This window comes from Arachis duranensis, chromosome 3, assembly GCF_000817695.3.
Source record: "Arachis duranensis cultivar V14167 chromosome 3, aradu.V14167.gnm2.J7QH, whole genome shotgun sequence".
Lineage (NCBI taxonomy): Eukaryota > Viridiplantae > Streptophyta > Magnoliopsida > Fabales > Fabaceae > Arachis > Arachis duranensis.
In genome coordinates this window covers 97067195-97086624 of record NC_029774.3, presented here as the reverse complement: position 1 = coordinate 97086624, position 19430 = coordinate 97067195, and the positions used below count along the sequence as shown (strand labels likewise).

General features: G+C 37.2%; 1 protein-coding gene across 2 annotated transcripts in view; it reads left to right on the top strand.

Moving 5' to 3' along the window:
• Positions 1 to 18004, top strand: part of LOC107479804 (cation/H(+) antiporter 18-like) — an 18716-nt gene extending 712 nt beyond the window's left edge. Inside the window, exons 2-4 of one of the 2 annotated variants that reach the window (XM_021138597.2) lie at positions 11492 to 11612; positions 15197 to 16424; positions 16617 to 18004. In XM_021138597.2, the coding sequence (XP_020994256.1) occupies positions 15228 to 16424; positions 16617 to 17783 (2364 nt within the window). In that variant the 5' untranslated portion in view covers positions 11492 to 11612; positions 15197 to 15227 and the 3' untranslated portion in view covers positions 17784 to 18004. The remainder of the gene's footprint in view (positions 1 to 11491; positions 11613 to 15196; positions 16425 to 16616) is intronic. The other variant, XM_016099905.3, reaches the window with a different exon arrangement.
• Positions 18005 to 19430: the final 1426 nt, after the last annotated feature.

Sequence of the window (19430 nt, the reverse complement as noted above, 5' to 3'; positions counted from 1 at the left end):
GTAAAATAAATATTTAAAATTAATTTAATAAATTTAATTAAATTATTATTTAATAATTTTTTTAACTATTATTTTTATATAAAAATAATTTTATAAGTAAATTTTTATCATATATTTAATTATGTAGTGGAATACTGGAAAGACACAAGCTCATCATAAGCCACGTAAGTACGTACGTAACTACATCTCAACATCAAGCCTCTTTCTTTCTCATAAACGTCTTAGCTTCAAAATGTCTAGATAAATCTTTTTTAGCAAAAATAGGATTATTAGAATAAGAATAAAAAACAAATCTTTTAAACGTTATCATTTTTATTTTTTACAGAAAGGTATTTTAAAAATAAAATAAAATCTTTTAATATTATATATATTGAAAGGTCTAAATATAAATTTAAGCAAGATAATCATTAAGAGATAATATTTTAACGAGCACTAAGGTTTTTATTTTATTTTATTTTATTTTAATTTCAATATATTTAAATATTGATTCAATCAATTTTTAAAAATTTTAAAAATAAATATTTTAGTCTTAAAAAAATTAATATACAAAAATATTCTCAAAATTTTATTTTTAATTTATTTTTTGATAGAATAATAATTTAGATAATTTCAAAAATTTTAAAAACAGACATTTTAATTTTAAAAAAAATAATATACAAATTAATCATCAATATTCTTTTATCAGACATAACAAATTTTCGTCTAAAAAAAAATAAAAATATTATTATTATTAATTACACAATAANTATTAATTATTTAAATTTCAAATCATTATTCTCCATCTTATTTGTTTCTACTAAAAAAATGTATTAATATATTCGTATTATTGTTTACCTGCATAAAATTAAATTAATAATAATAAAATTAACATATAATAAAAATAAAATAGACGAAAGACTGTTATATATGACAGAAAAAATATTTAAACATAATCTGTGTATTAAATTTTTAAGATTAAAATATTAATTTTTAAAATTTTTAAAAATTAATTTAAATCATTATTCTATTAAAAATAAAACTGAAAACTATTTTGTCTAGTAGAATAAAACTGTAAAAATTAATATGTATATTAATTTCTCCTAAAATTAAAATATCTACCTTTAAAATGGTTGAAATCTGATTTAGATAATTACTACCGAATATTTAAGCATATACTTGCTTTGAAATGTGGCAAGACAAATTACATGGTTGCCTTTTACCAAAAGTTTTGAGCCTGACTTTGAGTTTTCAACACGTACAACCTGCGTCATCAATTTGACGAAGTCACAAAGATGTTGATGGCGTTCTGATTTGATAACCGGAGTACTAATTCAATTTAGTTACAATTAAAAGACTGGAAACGTTTCACTTACTTCTCTTCGCATAAAAATTTGTAGTTAAAAATCATTGCATTCACTAAATTATTATCTAATATTATTTAATTATAAAATAAAACATAAAAATAATTGTGTTCATATCCTAGTCTAAATATTATAGTTCCGGTCAAATAAATAAAAAAATCCAACTTAAAAGTTGACTTTCACTACTCATCTGATCTCTACGAAAAAGTCGGACTCTACGTAAGCCGCTTTTTAAAGAGGCCAAACTCGAGATAAGCTGGCAAATAACACTTATTTAAATAAGTAACTGCCTCTTAAAATCTCTCATCCACTTCTAGAAGCAATATCTCAACAACCCTAAAATAAAAAGGCAGTTATCCACCTTCAGAAGTGGAACTATTTCAACGATGGTTATTGGATCACCGCTATAAATATACTGACATACTTAGGTAAAACTATGTTCCAATACTCTAAAAACCTGGTTACCCCTTTGCTAACTTAGGCATCGGAGTGTCTTTGCAGGTACCGCCCCGAATTCTTTCATACACTCAACTCAAACGACGGCTCCCAGGCGTAAACCAAGTTGGAGGCCCCTTTCCATTGACGTTTGGGCCAGTTCCTCAAGTCCAATCCGCTCGTCTCAGGTTACACACGTAACATTGGCGCCATTGCTAAGGACCTGAGAGATCACCCTATAATGGCGGACGACCAGAACGAGGACGAACACACTACATCAGAATCTAAGCAAGAACAGCAAGATGCAGTCAACAATGACAGAGCTATAATATCTCTGCAAGGAGCAGATGGTCAGCATCGAGAAGGTCCCTTAGGTGTGAAAGATCCAAGGGGAATCTCCTCAGAGGTACACGAACTGGGAAAAGAGGGACAACATCATGCTGCCGATCTCATGGGATTGCTGCACGGCCACCAAGGACGGCTGGAGCAGTTGGAGCAAGAACTAGAGCGACAATGAGAAGTAGAGAGAAACCTAAGGAGAGAGGTCGAGCGGCGAAAGGAGCTTGAAGAAAAGCTCTTAAGATTGGAATCCAATCTCCGAGGAAGGGGCTCTCGCACTGACCGAGAAGATACCCCATTGGGGGGAGAAGATCCGTTTAGTGAAGATATCATGAGGGTAAAAGTTCCAAGGAACTTCAAAAGCCCTGACATGGATCTATACGCGGGACCACTGACCCAAAGCATCACCTGAGCAACTTCAAAAGTCGGATGTACTTAGCCGACGCCTCTGATGCTACCCACTGTAAAGCCTTTCCAACGACTTTGACAAAGGCGGCAATGAAGTGGTTTGATAGCCTCCCCCCAAGGTCGGTCACCAGTTTCGACGACCTCTTGCGTAAGTTTCTTATGCAATTTTCAATTCAAAAGGACAAAGTCAAGCACGCGCCGAGTCTCCTGAGAGTAAAACAGGAGATCAGAGAACCCCCTGAAAGACTACATGGAAAGGTTCAACAAGGCGTGCCTAGAAATTCAAGATCTGCCTACAAAAGCAGTGATTATGGATCTAGTAAACAGACTTCGAAAAGGCCCGTTCTCCCAGTCCATGTACAAAAGACATCCGATTTCTTGAAGTGATGTATAAGAAAGTTGAAAAGTACATCAGCATGGAGGAAAATGCCAGGTTATGAGAATCAAGCTGGCGACCTGGGCACTCTCACCCATCAAAAGAGAAGGAGAGGGAGCCCAAGAAAAAAGAAGAAGTCAGGTCTAAGAGGCCCATGAGATATCACTCTTATACTCCTCTGCGAGTTTTTCTGGTCAATATCTACAGGAAAATTTATCATGCTGAAAAGCTATCTCCCCCTCGGCCCATCAAGAATAAGAAAGGGGGAAGTCATAGCAAATACTGTGAATACCACAAACTGTATGGTTACTCGACAAATGATTGTTACGACTTAAAAAATGTGATAGAAAAGCTGGCTCGAGAAGGCCGGCTTGATAGATATCTCATGGAAAGGTCGGACATTCATGGGAAAAGGAAGCGAGATGAAGAAGATCGGAGAGATCCACCACGGATCCTGGAGCAACATATACATATGATCTCTGGAGGGTTTGCTGGAGGAGGTCTCACAAAGTCATCTCGTAAGAGACATCTGAAAGAAGTCTACCAGGTCGGGGGCGAACTGCCTGACCTCCCAACCATCTCTTTCACTAAAGAAGATGAGAAGGGTATTGTTCCCGGACACGACGATTCGGTGGTAATTACCATGATTCTCGCCAATGTCCATCTACATAGAACCCTGGTGGATTAGGGGAGCTCGACAGACATCCCGTTCAAACCAGCATTTGACAAGTTGGGGTTCGATGAAAAGGGGTTAAGGGCATACCCTAATACCCTTTATGGATTGGGGGACACACCGATAAAACCACTGGAATTCATACCCCTACATACAACTTTTGGAAAGGGGATGAAATCCAAAACTCTAAGCATCGACTTCATAGTCATTGATGTGGGCTCGGCCTACAATGCCTTAATAGGTAGAACGATCCTAAATCAACTTGGAGCAGTGGTATCCACCTCCACCTTTGCATGAAATTTTCAACACTGGAGGAAATAGCAACCATCATGGGAGATCAGAAGCTGGCGAGAAAATGCTACAATGAAGGCCTAAACTTAAGAGGTAAAGGCAAGGAGGTTAATACCATTGAACTCGGAGGAATCCAAGCTAAAGAAGAATTATGACCACAACCCGGAGGGAAGGATGAACAAGTGCAAATCGGGCAAGAGAATGGAAAAAATACAAACATAAAAGCCAATTTGAAAGAAGACTTGAAGCAGAAACTGAAAAGGCTCCTACAATAGAATTCCAACCTCTTCGCCTAGAAAGCTTCCGACATGTCCAGAATAGATCTCGGGCTCATGGCATACAATCTATCAGTATACCCAGGATCCTGACCTGTACAATAGAGAAGATGAAAGCTCAGTCCTGAACAAGCTCAAGTGGTCAAAAAACAAATACAAGCCCTCCTAGAAGCCGGCTTCACCAGAGAGGTCAAATATCCAGCTTGGCTGGCAAATGTGGTGCTAGTCAAGAAACAGAATGGCAAATGGAGGATGTGCATTGATTACACCATCTTGAATAAGGCATGTCCAAAAGATCCATATCCTCTTTCAAATATTGATACCCTAGTAGATTCCAGCTCGGGATAACAATACTTGTCATTCATGGATGCGTACTCGGGATATAATCAAATCCCGATGAACAAACTGGATAAAGAAAAAACATCTTTCATCACGCCTAGGGCAAATTATTGCTATGTGGTCATGCCCTTTGGGTTAAAGAATGCAGGAGCCACATACCAAAAGCTGATGAACAAGGTGCTTGCACCTCACCATGGGAATTTAATGGAGGTTTACATAGACGACGTTAATAAAAACCAAGGATGAGGCCGACCTCTTGACCGACCTTTTGCAAGTCTTCAACACCATAGGGGCGCATGAAATGAGATTAAATCTGGCAAAGTGCACCCTTGCAGTGGAGGCTGGAAAATTTTTAGGATTTATACTAACACAAAGGGGAATTGAAGCTAACCCCGACAAGTGTAGAGCAGTCCTGGAAATGAAAAGTCCGACTTGTTTAAGGGAGGTCCAACAGCTGAACGGCTGACTTGCAGCTCTCTCCAGGCTTCTGGCAGGATCAACACTGAGATTCTTACCACTTTTCTCTCTACTAAGAAAAGGATGCCAATTCGAATGGACTCCCGAGTGCGAAGAAGCCTTTCAGGAGTTCAAAAGGTTTTTAAGCCAACCTCCCATTCTGACCTGACATAAAGTTAGGAAAGAACTCGTCTTGTATTTATCCGTAGCCGAAAAGGCTGTGGCATCAGCACTAATATGGGAAGACGAGGTCGGGCAACATCTTGTATACTTTACCAGGAAAGTTCTACAAGGCCCCGAGTTAATGTACCAAAAACTCAAGAAGTTTGCGTATGCCTTAATAGCGGCGTCTCGAAGGCTACGACTTTATTTTCAAGCTCGTACAATAAAAGTTCGAACGAACCAGCCCATGTAGCAAATTCTTCAAAAAACAGACATTGCGGGCAGAATGGTTCAATGGGCTATAAAACTATCCGAGTTTGACTTAAGGTATGAAACTCGGACGGCGATTAAAGCCCAATGCCTGACCGGTTTTGTGGTAGAATATGCAAAGGATCAAGAGGAGGCCTCCACAACTTGGGAATTGTATGTGGATGGTTCTTCCAACAAAATCGGAAGCGGTGCAGGCATAATACTTGTCAACCAAGAGGGAACTCAAATAGAAGTCCCCCTGAAATTTGAGTTCTCGGCCTACAATAATCAGGCGGAATATGAAGCCTTGATTGCTAGGTTGAAGCTAGCAGAAGAGGTCGGTGCAACCAAAGTAGTGGTCTTCAGTGACTCTCAAGTGGTGACTTCTCAAATCAATGGAAAATATCAGGCTAAAAATCCCAACATGAAAATATACTTAGACAAAACTTTGGAGTATCTTAGGCAGTTTTCGGAGACTGAGGTGAGACATATAACTCGAGATCTCAACAGCAGAGTAGATGCCCTCTCCAAGTTAGCAAGTACCAAGCCAGGGGGAATAATAGAAGCCTGATCCAGAAACTATCCAAGAACCTTTTGTCACGAAGACAGAGCTCAAATAAAATGTCATAGAGGTTTTTGGTAGGGCCATCAAAATGGGCTAAACCCATTGGGCCAGTCCGTTTACAGATTTAAATGGGCAGACTTTGCCTCTAAAATTAAGCCCGTTTAAGTTTCGGGTTAAAGGGGCTAGCCCGCGGGCTAAATGGGTGGCCCGTTTATTTTTTTACATTTTTTCAAAAAAAGCAGTACTTTTAGCTGATATTTCTCCCGATCCGACCCGAAACCCCGACCCATCAACTAAAAAAATATTATTTTTAATAGTCTTTGACCTAAAAAATGATATTTTTTGTCAAAATATTTTTTAAAAAATTAAATTAAATGATAAACAGGCTGGCCCATTTAACCCATCGAGCTGACCATAAACGGTCCGAGCTAGAAAATTCTGGCCCGCGAATAAAGCGGACTTAAACAAGCTAGCCCATTTAACCCATGGACTTAACGGGCTGGGCCTAAATGGGCCGGGCTAGCCCGTTTGACCGCCTTAGTTTCCGCCTTGGACCTCGGGTGGATGAACCCACTAATCGAATACATAAAATTCGACATCCTGGCCGAGGAGAAAAAGAGGCCAAGAAAATCCAGAGGGAGGCACAAAACTATACCTTGGTGAAAAATATCCTCTATAAAAGAGGAATATCCACACCATTGTTGAAATGCATCCCGACCTCAAAGACAACAGATGTTTTAGAGGAGGTCCACAATGGTATCTGCGGGAAGCATCTTGGAGCAAGGTCATTGGCCAGGAAAGTCGTCTGAGCCAGGTTCTATTGGCCGATCTTGCAGAAGGATGCCACTGAGTTTGTAAAGAAGTGTCAACCATGCCAAATGCATTCTAAATTCCATGTCGCTCCCCCTGCGTAACTCATCAGCATAACTTCTCCATGGTCTTTTGCAAAATAGGGATTAGATCTACTCGGACCTTTTTCCCAAGCGCCTAGACAAGTAAAGTACCTTATAGTGGGAGTAGACTACTTCATGAAGTGGATCGAAACAGAACCATTGGCCACCATCACGGCTCAGAGAAGTCAGAAGTTCCTCTACAAGAATATCATTACCAGGTATGGAATTTCCCATTCCATCACCACGGATAATGGTACCCAGTTCATCGACTCTATATTCAGAAACTTGGTAGCCAGTATGAAGATCAAGCATCAGTTCACCTCAGTTGAACACCCACAAGCAAATGGGGAAGCTGAGGCAGCCAACAAAGTCATACTGGCTAGATTAAAGAAAAGATTACAAGATGTAAAGGGGGCTTGGGCTGAAGAACTCCCTCAAGTATTATGAGCATATCGGACTACACCTCAATCTACCACAGGAGAAACACCATTCCGACTTGCTTATGGCATAGAAGCCATGATACCGGTCGAAATCAACGAGCAAAGTCCAATGGTAAGATTTTATGATGAGGTCGGAAATATCAGAGTGCATAAAAAAGAGCTCGAACTACTCCCTAAAGTCCGAGAACAGGCCCAAATAAGGGAAGTAGCGCTAAAGCAAAGGATGACAAACAGATATAACAAGAAAGTCATTCAAAGAAGCTTTGCCTCAGACGACTTGGTCCTGATCAGGAATGATATCGGTGTTAACAAGTCGGGTGAGGGAAAATTTGCTGCTAATTGGAAAGAGCCATATAAGATAAGTGAAGTCCTCAGAAACGGGTATTACAAGGTATCCGACTTGAGTGGAGCCGAGCTCCCCATATCATGGCATGCTTGCAACATGAGGAGGTATTATAGCTAAAAGCGAACTCCACTTCCTAATGTACTCTTTTTCCCAACTTCATGGTTTTTTCCAAATAGGGTTTTTCTGAAGGGGGTTTTAACGAGGCATCAAAGTGGGGACTAAAGTTAATAGTACTAAAATCCCTTAGTAGCTAATTTAACTTTTATAAAGGCTACCTTCATCAATCAATAAAGATTTTACTCTATCTCTTTATAATTTCCTTATTACCATTATTACTCTACGAAATGCACCGATTTAAGCTCGAAAAAACGTAAAAATCCCATGACCGACCTAGGTGGTCGGTAGGATAAAACGATGAGGTACAAGTCGGTGTAAAGAGGTTACAAAAGACGATCATAATAACTCAGGAACAAGCGACTCCCTAGTTAGAAAATCCGATACAAATCGAAATGCATCGCAAAAATAACCTAAGTTACGAAAATAATTCGATAAGGAAAAATTGAATATGTAAGAAATACAAAAGAGATAAGAAAACCCCTCAAGGATAGAAACGAAGGCTCCCTCAAGTCTTTAAAAGAGTTTTTTGGCAGTAATTGCCGAAACTTAATACAAAACAGCCAACATCACGAAAATTTTTCACATGAAAAAGCAAAGGATTTTTCGCAAAAAACCTTAAGAGATAAAGCATCAAAACACCTACAAGCATGCATAATCGAGATATTTTGTTAAAAGGCCCTTATTCAAAAAGGACCAATAAAACAAAGTAATTTTTTGTTAATGACCCAAGTAAAGGTCAAAATGTCAAAGATCACCAACAAATGCATAAAAAATAATTGTTCAAAAAGGACCCACAAGCCAGGCCCTAAATAGCTGAAATTACTTGGATGGAAGATTGGAGTCATCAAGGGGAATGGGAGTCGGATCTGCTATAGGAGTCGGAAAGGTCTCTTCAAGGACAGAAGTCAGAATCTCAGAAGAACTCGGTAGGAATCCCTCCTATTGCTCCTCACGAATAGGAGACTCAACAATGCGCTGACCACGAGTCTTCAGCTCAGAGTCTGTTTCAGGGCAAGGAGGGGAGACAATGGCTCCATCAATAACGATCTTGTCGGGATGGAGAGGGGAAAGGTCTAAGCCAGGAGCGATAACTTCGACTTATTCCTTGAACACCCTAAAAGCCTTCTCCGAGCTCTCTACTATAAAATTCTCCAAGTCCTAATAGGCCTCCCGATTTAGCTCCAGCTGCTTTTGTAAGTCAATGTTCTCCGAAAAGACCCTGGCATAATTTTGCTCTGCCTTCTCTTTCATCCCCTCAGCCAATGCACATTGGGACATTAGCTTTTTCTCCCTGTCCTGGAACCAAGCAACCTCCTCTTTGAACCAAGAGTTCTCCTCCTGCAGCCTCTTTTCCTCCTCCTGATATTGAACAATTCTCCCCTAAAGGTCCTTTAGTTTTTTGAAGAAAGCTCAAGGGAGTCTTGTCCAGCATATCAAGAAGGGTCGTATAGACTCCAGCTGTCCGAATTCTCCCCTAAGCAAGGATCTGAAGATGGTTACGTAAGGAAGCATCATCCATAGAAATTTGACTAGACGAAAGGATGTGCTTCCTTGCAAACTTTGGACCATCGAAGTTGGCCTCCTCAGCAATAAAAGAATCAGTCTCTGAGGTTTTTTGTTTCTTTTTTTTTCAGGCTCAACAGAGTATTGAACGGCGGGGGAGGGAGGAGGACAGGAGCAGGAGGAGGAAGAGAAGAAGTATGAATAGGAATTACTAGGATAGGGCGAGAGGAGGAGGACCCCAAACCCGAATCTCGAGGAGGAGGAGTGCCAGAAGCTCCGATCTTCGCAGCAATAGCTCGGGCACGAGCCTTTCTTTTTGCCTCTTGAACTTTTTGGTAGGCAGCATTGGACCCTCTTTTCACCATTTTTGAAAAGAAAAATAAAAAACTAATTTGAGGAAAGCAAGATATAGGTCAGAACTCGTCAAAAATAAGCTACAAAGAAACAAAACTACCTAGCTCGGATTGGATAAAACTCGGAGAGCCAAGAAGAAATTTTTTAGTATCCAGGTTGGGAGTTCTCCTCCAAGCCTCTCGGAAAAATCCAACAATGGCCTCCTTTACCTCATTCAAATCATCCAAGCTATATTTTTCAACATGGGAGGCCTCTGACCAGTATAGAGAAAATCGGAGCTGACTATTCTCAGTTAAAAAAAAAGATGGTGGACCTCTACAGCTTGGACCTTGAAGAAAAAGTTTTTAAAATCATGGAAGGATTCGTCAAAGATGGAAAAAAAACTTTCCAATGTTGAATGGCTCGAAAAGACACCCACTGCTATTTGTTTTGTTTATTGGAAGCACTAAAAGGCTTAGTCAAATGGAAGAGGTAGAAAAAGATTCTCAAAGAGATTGGAAAATCGAGCTCCTGACTGACAAATTGGTAGATTCTCATAAAATCCCAAGAGTTGGGGTGAAGTTGGGTAGGAGCAACTCGGCTGTGGGACAAAACGTCCATTTCAAACTCAGAAAAAGGAAAAGAAACCCCCAGACGGGTGAAAAGGCAATCATACATAAAGAAAAAGTGGGGGTCAGAATCGGCAATCCTCCCGCAACAAACCCGGCCTTCAGAACCCGGGGCCACTAACTTGTACTTAGGCTCATCAGCCTCTAAACTACAAATCCTATGATGGGTGCGAAGTTCGGTAATGAAGTCGGTGTCTACTAAAGGTTTCTCAATGAGCACAGAATCATATACCCATTTCAAAAAGGTCTCAAGAATACAGGAAGACATTTTTTCCGATAAAGAAGTAGAAAAGTGATAAGACCTACAAAGAAAAATAAAATCATCAAAAACAGGGCCCCAAAGACAAGGAAGTCTCTTCCAAAACTAAACAAGAAAAAGACCCAGCAACGACATCTAATAAACATGCAAAAATTCCTAAAGCCTCACATTAAAAATTAAGGGGTAGTAAAAGCATGAAAATCTCCAAAGCGCATTGAACAGAAATAAGGAAAGTACTACACAAATATACAGAAAAAGGAAAGAAAAACCAACCTTTCCTGTAGAATAAAAAAGAAGTGGTCGCGGAGAAGCAACAAAGAACCCAAGAACGAAGAAACCAAAAGGATTTTTTGAATGAGAAAGAGTGAGAGTGTAGGTAAGAGACATCGAAGAGAAGACGAAAGAAAACAAAGAAAAGAAGAGGGAAAGTATTTATAACATGCCAGGGACACAATGGTAAAACGACGCAATCATTAAAGAAACACGTCGTTACCAATGTAACTGCTCCCACGTGTGCGACGTTTGATTAGACACGACGGTTGAGAAATTTGAAATCACGTCGATTTCAAACTAAAATCACGTCGGATTCCGACTTGAACAAACCCGAGGCTCAAATTAATACTCGAATCCAACTCATAAGCAAAGAGATCGGACTCGAGTAGGGGCACTGTTCATACCCTGGTCCAAACATTATGGTACAAGCCCAAGTAAGCAAAAAAGGCCCAACCAAATGTTGGCCTTCACCACTCACCCGACCTCTACGAAAGAAGTCAGGCTCTACGTAAGCCCCTCCCCAAAGAGGTCGAGCTCGAGATTTGTTGGTAGATAGCACTTATTCAAATAAGTAACTGCCCCCTAAAATCTCTCATCCACTTGCAGAAGCAATATCTCAACAACCCTAAAATAAAGGAGATTTTATCCACCTTCAGAAGTGGAACTACTCCAACCGTGGTTATTGGATCACTACTTTAAATACACTGACATACTCAAGTAAAACTAACTTCCAATACTCTAAAAATCTACTTACCCCTTTGCTAACTTAGGCATCGGAGTGTCTTTGCAGGTACCACCTCCCATTCTTTCATACACTCAACTCGGACGGCGGCTCCAAGCGTAAACCAAGTCGGAGGCCCCTTTCTATTGATGTTTAGGCCAATTCTTCAAGCTCAATCCACTCGTCTCAGGTTACCCACATAACAAGTTGCATACAAATTTTTATCATTATTATAACTGTGTGGGATAATATTTGTTGACATTGCTGTTAAAATTAAGTGCAAACACTTTTTTCAGGTGAGTTTGTTTAAGCTACGATTTAAATGGATTTCAACAAAAGTTAATTCAATTTAAAGTATATAATTTACTGTAATTTGAATTATATTAATTTTATTTTATCTTTTAATTAATTTAATTTTATTTAAATTTTTATCATTTAAAATAAATAAAATATTAAATTTGACAATAAAATAATAATATTATATTGCAGTATGTGACTTAATTTGGACTAAATCAATTTTGATAAGTTAATCTAAAATTTAGTAAATTTATCAAAAATAAAATCTAATTAAATCTATATTAGTATATATTTTGTTGGTTTTTTGGTTTAGATTGAATTAAATTAATAATTTTTTTTAGGGCAATTTACCAAAATAAATATTTTGGCTTTCAATTTTATTAGAATACATATCTTGCAAAATGGATATTAAAATACATTTTTTCCATAAACTATATGAACCGCAACAGGACTCACGGTTTACAAATGAATGTAAACTGGTATAGGGGTCTCGCAGATTACATTCAAAGCCAATATGCACATAATCCGCGGTAGGGGTGTCGCGGTTTGTGTGTGAATTGCAAACGTTCATAAACCGCTACACCCCTGCTGCGGTTTATGTTGATATGTAAAATGGCTAGAAACCGCGCCAAAAACTTGGTGCGGTATTTTACAACTCACAAACTTACCGGCAAGTGTACCGGGTCGTACCAAGTAATACCTTACGTGAGTAAGGGTCGATCCCACGAGGATTGATGGATCAAGCAACAATGATTGATTGATTGGCTTAGTTAGGCAAGTAGAAATTGGTTTTGATATTGAGATGTTTAAAAAGTTAAGTTGAAAATATTATAAGGCAGGTATGCAAGTAATTAAGTTAAAAATAAAATATGGGAAAACAATTAAGACTTCAGAGTTATCTATTTTTTTGGATTAACTTTTCTTACTAATTATTTTAATTATGTAGGATTTAATTTATGGCAAACTATATGTGACTAGATCCTAATTCCTTAGACCTTCCTAGTCTCCTCTAAAATTCATTAACTGCCAATTTCTTGCTCAATTAATTCCAATTAAAGAGTACATGATCAAATTCCAGTTTGCATGCCACAAAAACTCTAATTACCCAAAGAATAAAAGGATTATATGTCACATATCCCGTTAAATCCAGATAATTAGAATTTAGGATAATATGTTTTCAAACTGTTGTTCAAGTATAGAGCTTTTCCAAGTTATACAAGAACTCAAATAGAAAGAGGGTTATACTTCCGTTCCACCCAAATTCATAAGATAAAGAATGAAAACAATTCTTAAATATAAATCCAAAATATAAATTAAAATATAAAAAGTAATAAAATCAATCTATACAAATAGACAGAGCTCCTAACCTTAACAGTGGAGGTTTAATTGCTCATGAAATGTAGAATGTAAATTTGTATAAAATTTCCTAATGGAATCCCTCTAATGTGTATATGTGTTTTTTTGCTTTTAGTTGAACATTTTTTCAACTTCGACCTTCAACTTTAGCATAATTTTCACCTGTTTCAGTGCTTTACTTATGTTCGACATCTCATCAGTGGAAACTTGACGACCAATGTGTGATTTTTGTTTTTTTATATAAATAAATAAAATAAAATGATTATTTATTGAGAAAATTTCATTCTCCTCTTTTGCGAGATGCTAAAATGTACATTTATAAAATAGAAGAGAGGGGAATGTCATTTTAGCATCTCGCATGAGAGGGGAGTGAAATTTTCTCTTATTTATTTAAATACAAACTAAAATTGCACATCATTTCAGTCATGGTGCCTGCGAATTGGAGACTGAAATGACTTCCATTAGAATATTAGAATGGATAAGGAATGATCATATTGAATATTCCTATTTAAACAATAATAAGCTTAGATGTTCCCAAAAAGAGAGAAATGGACGTTTTTAGTTATTTAATTTTTTTATTAAGTTAACAATTAATTTTTATATAATGTCAAATATGAAATACATTTGTCGAATTTATAATCAATTTAGTTCTAAAATTTAGGATTGAAAAAGTATATTTGTTAAATTTTTTTTATTTAGTACTGAGTACATACTACCTGAATTAAAAGAATTATGGTGAATAATAGATTAAATTACTAGTCTTATTTTTTAATGGTTGATCTATATAAATGTAATTAATTATTTTACTATTGTAATTTATTTCATATTTGATATTATATAAAAATAAATTATTCTTAAACTTGAAGTAAGAATCAGAAGCATCATTAAGATTCCCTTGATCAAATGACAGAGAACTTAGCCAATGAAATGAGCTAATAGTTAGAAAAGTCATGGTCGAAAAAAACAAAATTAAATAAATAAACACAACATTATAGGCCCAAAATAATTGATTTTTTGATAAAATTAAAACAAAATAATAAAAAAGGTCGCTAAAAAAGTCAACAATATATATAAAAAAGAGAAAGTTGAATAACCTAAGAATTGGAGAGGATGATCGGAGAATCAAATAATACATTGGGGCTAATGCAAGGAGTATAATGCATGGTGATGTAAAGAAAAAAAATGGAGATACAAAAGCGAAAATACTCAACGTTTATGGACGTTTGCAATTCACACACAAATTACGACATTTTTATGTACAGTTTGGTTTCGAATGTAATCTATGAGATTCCTATAATGATTTACGTTTATTTGTAAATTATGAGTCTAGTGTCACGATTTATAAAGTTTAAAAAATATATATTTTGATATTTATTTTATAAAATATATATTTTAACAAAATTTAAAGCTAAATTATTTATTTTAGTAAATTGCCTTTTTCTCTAGATCAATTTACTTTTGAACACCTCTCTTGTTCTTCCAGTCCAACCATATTTGTGTGAACTTATTCTTCTCCCCGTCCCACTCCAACCATATTTGCGTGAACTATTAATACATTTACTTATGGAAATGAAGCTAAGCTTATTGTTGAAAATTTGGCCGATCATTTAGACCGTTCAAAGAAATATACGTTGCTTTCGTGTTGGTTGCATAGTCTTCGTAGAAAATATTCCCAAATTTCTACCTCTATATATTTGAATCAACAATCATATTAGATATAAAAAAACTCATTAAATCAAATATTTATATAAAATATATCTTTATACATAAATATATAATAAATCAATAATTAATTTTGTAATTAATTTTTAATATATAAATAAGATTTTTAAATTAAATAAAAAATATTTAAATACAGAATATTTAAATATTTTAAAAGTGTTTAATAGATTGGATAATTTCAGATAATCTTCGATTAAATCATTAGTTGGTTTAAATTTAACTTTCTCAAATTCATTAGGTTGGATGGAACCGAATATTATTCTATTTTTTTTTGTTAACGAAAAGATAAAGATTTATTTTGATAAATAATTAGATACGTATCTAAAAAAGATATAATTTTGTTTTGATTAATTTTTTAAAAACAAACTTATACACTTGTATTTATTCTCTCTGGTGCAGTAATTGAAAAGTTAAGCAAGGAATATTAGCAATGGGTTCAAATAGTACAGGATGTCCGGCAGGCATGAAAGCGACGTCGAATGGGGTGTTTCAGGGAGACAATCCGCTTGACTACGCACTCCCTCTTGCAATCTTACAAATCTGCATGGTGGTTCTTCTCACTCGCCTCCTAGCATTCCTTTTCAAGCCACTAAGGCAACCTCGCGTGATTGCAGAAATTGTGGGTGGAATATTGCTTGGTCCATCAGTTCTGGGACGCAGTACTGCCTTTCTAAACGTGGTCTTCCCATCCAAGAGCCTAACGGTCTTGGACACTTTGGCCAACATTGGCTTACTTTTCTTCATGTTCTTGATAGGACTCGAGCTCGACACAAAGTCCCTCCTTAACAAAACAGGAAAGAAAGCTCTTGCCATTGCCCTTGCAGGGATCACATTCCCCTTCGTCTTGGGAATCGGGACATCTTTCGCACTTCGAGCAACAATCTCGCAGGGAGTCGATAAAGCACCTTTCTTTGTGTTCATGGGAGTCGCACTCTCCATCACCGCCTTCCCCGTCCTGGCACGCATCTTGGCTGAGTTGAGGCTGCTTACCACTGAGGTTGGACGGATGGCCATGTCAGCAGCGGCTGTTAATGACGTGGCAGCGTGGATTCTTCTCGCCCTTGCCATTGCGCTCTCTGGATCTAACTCTTCTCCACTTGTCTCCGTTTGGGTCCTCTTGTCCGGATGCGGCTTTGTAATCTGTTGTGCACTTGTTCTTCCTCCCATTTTTAGATGGATGTGTCGGCGCTGCTCTGAAGGCGAAGCCGTCAACGAGTCCTACGTCTGTGCCACTTTGGCAACGGTCTTGGCAGCTGGTTTTGTCACTGACACCATTGGAATCCATGCTCTATTTGGGGCTTTTGTCGTTGGAGTTGTTCTTCCCAAGGAAGGCCCTTTTGCGGCTGCTCTTGTTGAGAAGGTTGAGGATCTTGTCTCTGGTCTCTTCCTTCCATTGTACTTTGTGTCCAGCGGACTCAAGACAAATGTAGCCACCATTCGTGGCCTTAAGTCCTGGGGGCTCCTTCTTTTGGTTATATTCAATGCTTGCTTCGGTAAGATTGTTGGTACCATTGTTGTCTCCTCCTTTTGTAGGGTAGCTTTTCAAGAATCATTGGCTCTCGGCTTTCTCATGAATACTAAGGGCTTGGTGGAGCTCATCGTGCTCAACATTGGTAAAGATAGGAAGGTAAATTTAAATTAACAAAAAAAGTTGCAAATTTAGACGTATTTATTTTTTTATGAACTTAGTAGTTATTTTCATCTAGTAACTATACGTGAGTTTTTATTTTAACAAAAATGTTTAATTTGTTTAACCCTCAACGTTGCGTTTGATTAAGTTTTGCACATGATATTATTACTCTTTTTAATTACTTTGTAGGTATTAAATGACCAAACATTTGCAATTATGGTGCTGATGGCTATCTTCACAACATTCATCACGACGCCTTTGGTAATGGCAGTTTATAAACCGGCCAAGAGAATGGCAAAAGCTGACTACAAATACAGAACAGTTAAGAGGAAAAACGCGGACACTCAACTGCGACTCATGGTGTGTTTCCACAGCACAAGGAACATCCCTTCAATGCTAAATCTGATTGAAGCCTCGCGCGGAACTGAAAAAAGGGAAGGCCTTTGCATATATGCATTGCATCTCATGGAGCTCACTGAGAGGCCTTCTGCTATATTGATGGTCCACAAAACCAGAAAGAATGGCCTACCCTTTTGGAACAAAGGCTGCCATAACAACAGCCATTCTGATGCGAATCAAATAGTGATTGCATTTGAGGCTTTGGAGCAGCTAAGCAGAGTGTCGATTCGCCCCATGACTGCAATCTCATCCATCCCCAACATTCACGATGACATATGCGCTTGTGCTGAGAGCAAGAGGGTTGCAATGGTAATTCTGCCATTTCACAAGCACCAAAGGGTTGATGGAACATGGGAAACAACAAGAAGTGAATTCAGGTGGGTGAATAAGAGAGTTCTCGAGCATGCACCCTGTTCTGTAGGGATCTTGGTGGACCGGGGGCTTGGTGGGACCACCCACGTGGCAGCAAGTAATGTTTCATCTTCGATGACGATGCTATTCTTTGGAGGCAACGATGATCAAGAGGCGCTTACTTATGCTTTGAGAATGGCAGAGCATCCTGGTATCAACCTCACCATAGTGCACATGATAGTAAGGTCCGAGGATGTTGGAGCCATTGTCAGTGTCGTAGATATAAACGACAACGCATCATGGTCATCATCATCAACGGACGAGATGCTGCTTTCTGAGGTCAAAGCAAAGAAGAGCTCATCCGTAAAGTTTGAAGAGAGAGTTGCGAAAAGCCTCGGTGAGATAATTGAGGTGGTTGGAGAGTACAGCAGAGGATGCAACTTGTTTGTGGTTGGTAGGGTGCCCAAAGGACACGTGGCGGTGACTTTGAACAATGTGAAATGCGAGTGTCCAGAATTGGGGCCACTCTGCAACTTATTGACCTCTCCAGAACTGGTCTCAACTTCAGCCTCGGTTTTGGTCGTTCAACACTATCATGCTCTATGAAAATTATGCTCTAGTGGATATAAATTTTCTTTTCTTTCATTTTAGACTTAATTAATCCTATATGTGGGGATCATCATCCCATAATTAGTAATATTATACTTGATGTTATGCGAATCAACTTTCCAACATATAGGGGCGGTCACTTTCTTTCTTTTTGCTAGTGTTTAAATATAATATCTTAATTAAAATGATTCAAGAGAGTGGATATTTTTATTTTAAAATTGATAAGGTCATCTCAATTTGATCATATTTTGTTATATGTTCATTCCAATCGTAAGAACATCTCAAAAGCCAAAGGCAACCATCTCTAGCATTATAAGTGCTGCTGGACTTATAATTCCAATGCCAACCCGGTTGAGGTCCAACGTGCACTCTTGAATCAAACTTATAAAACAATTCCACGCACTATGTCAGTTGTAAGAGGGATACCAAGTCTGTTTAAATGCCCACTGGAATAATATCAAATATCAATGAGAAGTAATTTCTAGATTATTGATGATTATCGTGGTAGTACAAGACAAACATGAGTTGTTTTTGGTTGTACAGGACTACAAGAGCCCAACATATATGTACCATTGGCTACTTTTACTTTTGTTTTGGTGTCAAAATTAATGAATTTATCTTTTCAATTAATGTTAAGTATTTAAAAAGTATTTATCTTTATATCTTTTAAATAAAATATAAATTTTAACCTTTTTTTAAACAAAATAGACACCAAAACTTTAGACAAATATAACAATTATTTGTATTATTATATCCTGATGTATAGTTTTTATCTAGCTATTTCTACAATAGTAGTACAATCATAAACATATTCTTTCTCCACGAAAAATACACACAATACGATTGGATTTATCCATAAACTAATTAAATGAAGGATATTACCATCGAATTTATTAACAGAAATTTGATGATAAGAGCAAAAAAATCGTTCCTGAAAAATTTTATCATCAATTTTGGTTTTCCGTAAGAAAATACAATGGTATCAAGTAGTGCGAAAAATAATTAACTAGGTGCACATCTTGCCGTCAAATTTTCCGATGGTAAGCAACCATAGTGAAACGCTTAATTTCATTTACGGAACGTGTCTTACAGTTGGATTGTTCTGATAGTAATTTGAAATATTAATGAGGCACGCCACTTCGGCCATTTTCCCATTTCGAACACAGTGACGAGCGCTAAACATCATTTTAGAAAATTTACAAGTTTAAAGGTCAAGATTCGTCGTAGCTTTAAACTGGAATTTAAAACTCTTCAAAGTTTAGTAAAAGGTGTCACAATTTCAAATCAATAACCGGAAGTTAAATCTCGTCGTTCTCCTTAGGAATCACAATTGAGTGATCAATTGTTGGCTATAAGAAAAAGGAGGATTATTTAAATAGAAAGAAATTAAAGATCATGTAATAACTAAATGTTAAAAGAAATTAAACTAAAAGTAATTAAGACAATTAACTAAGAAGGAAAAGGAGAGGTCAAGTGCTAAAAGATCTTGGCAAGGGTTGAAGGTTAAGGATTACTATCTTTGTCACTAACCACAACATGATAATTACAAAGAGAAAATATAATTCATCAACCTTTGCAAATTGAGGAAAGTCAATTAGATTTAACTAATCCTAATCCACAAGTCCTAACTAACTTACTAACTGA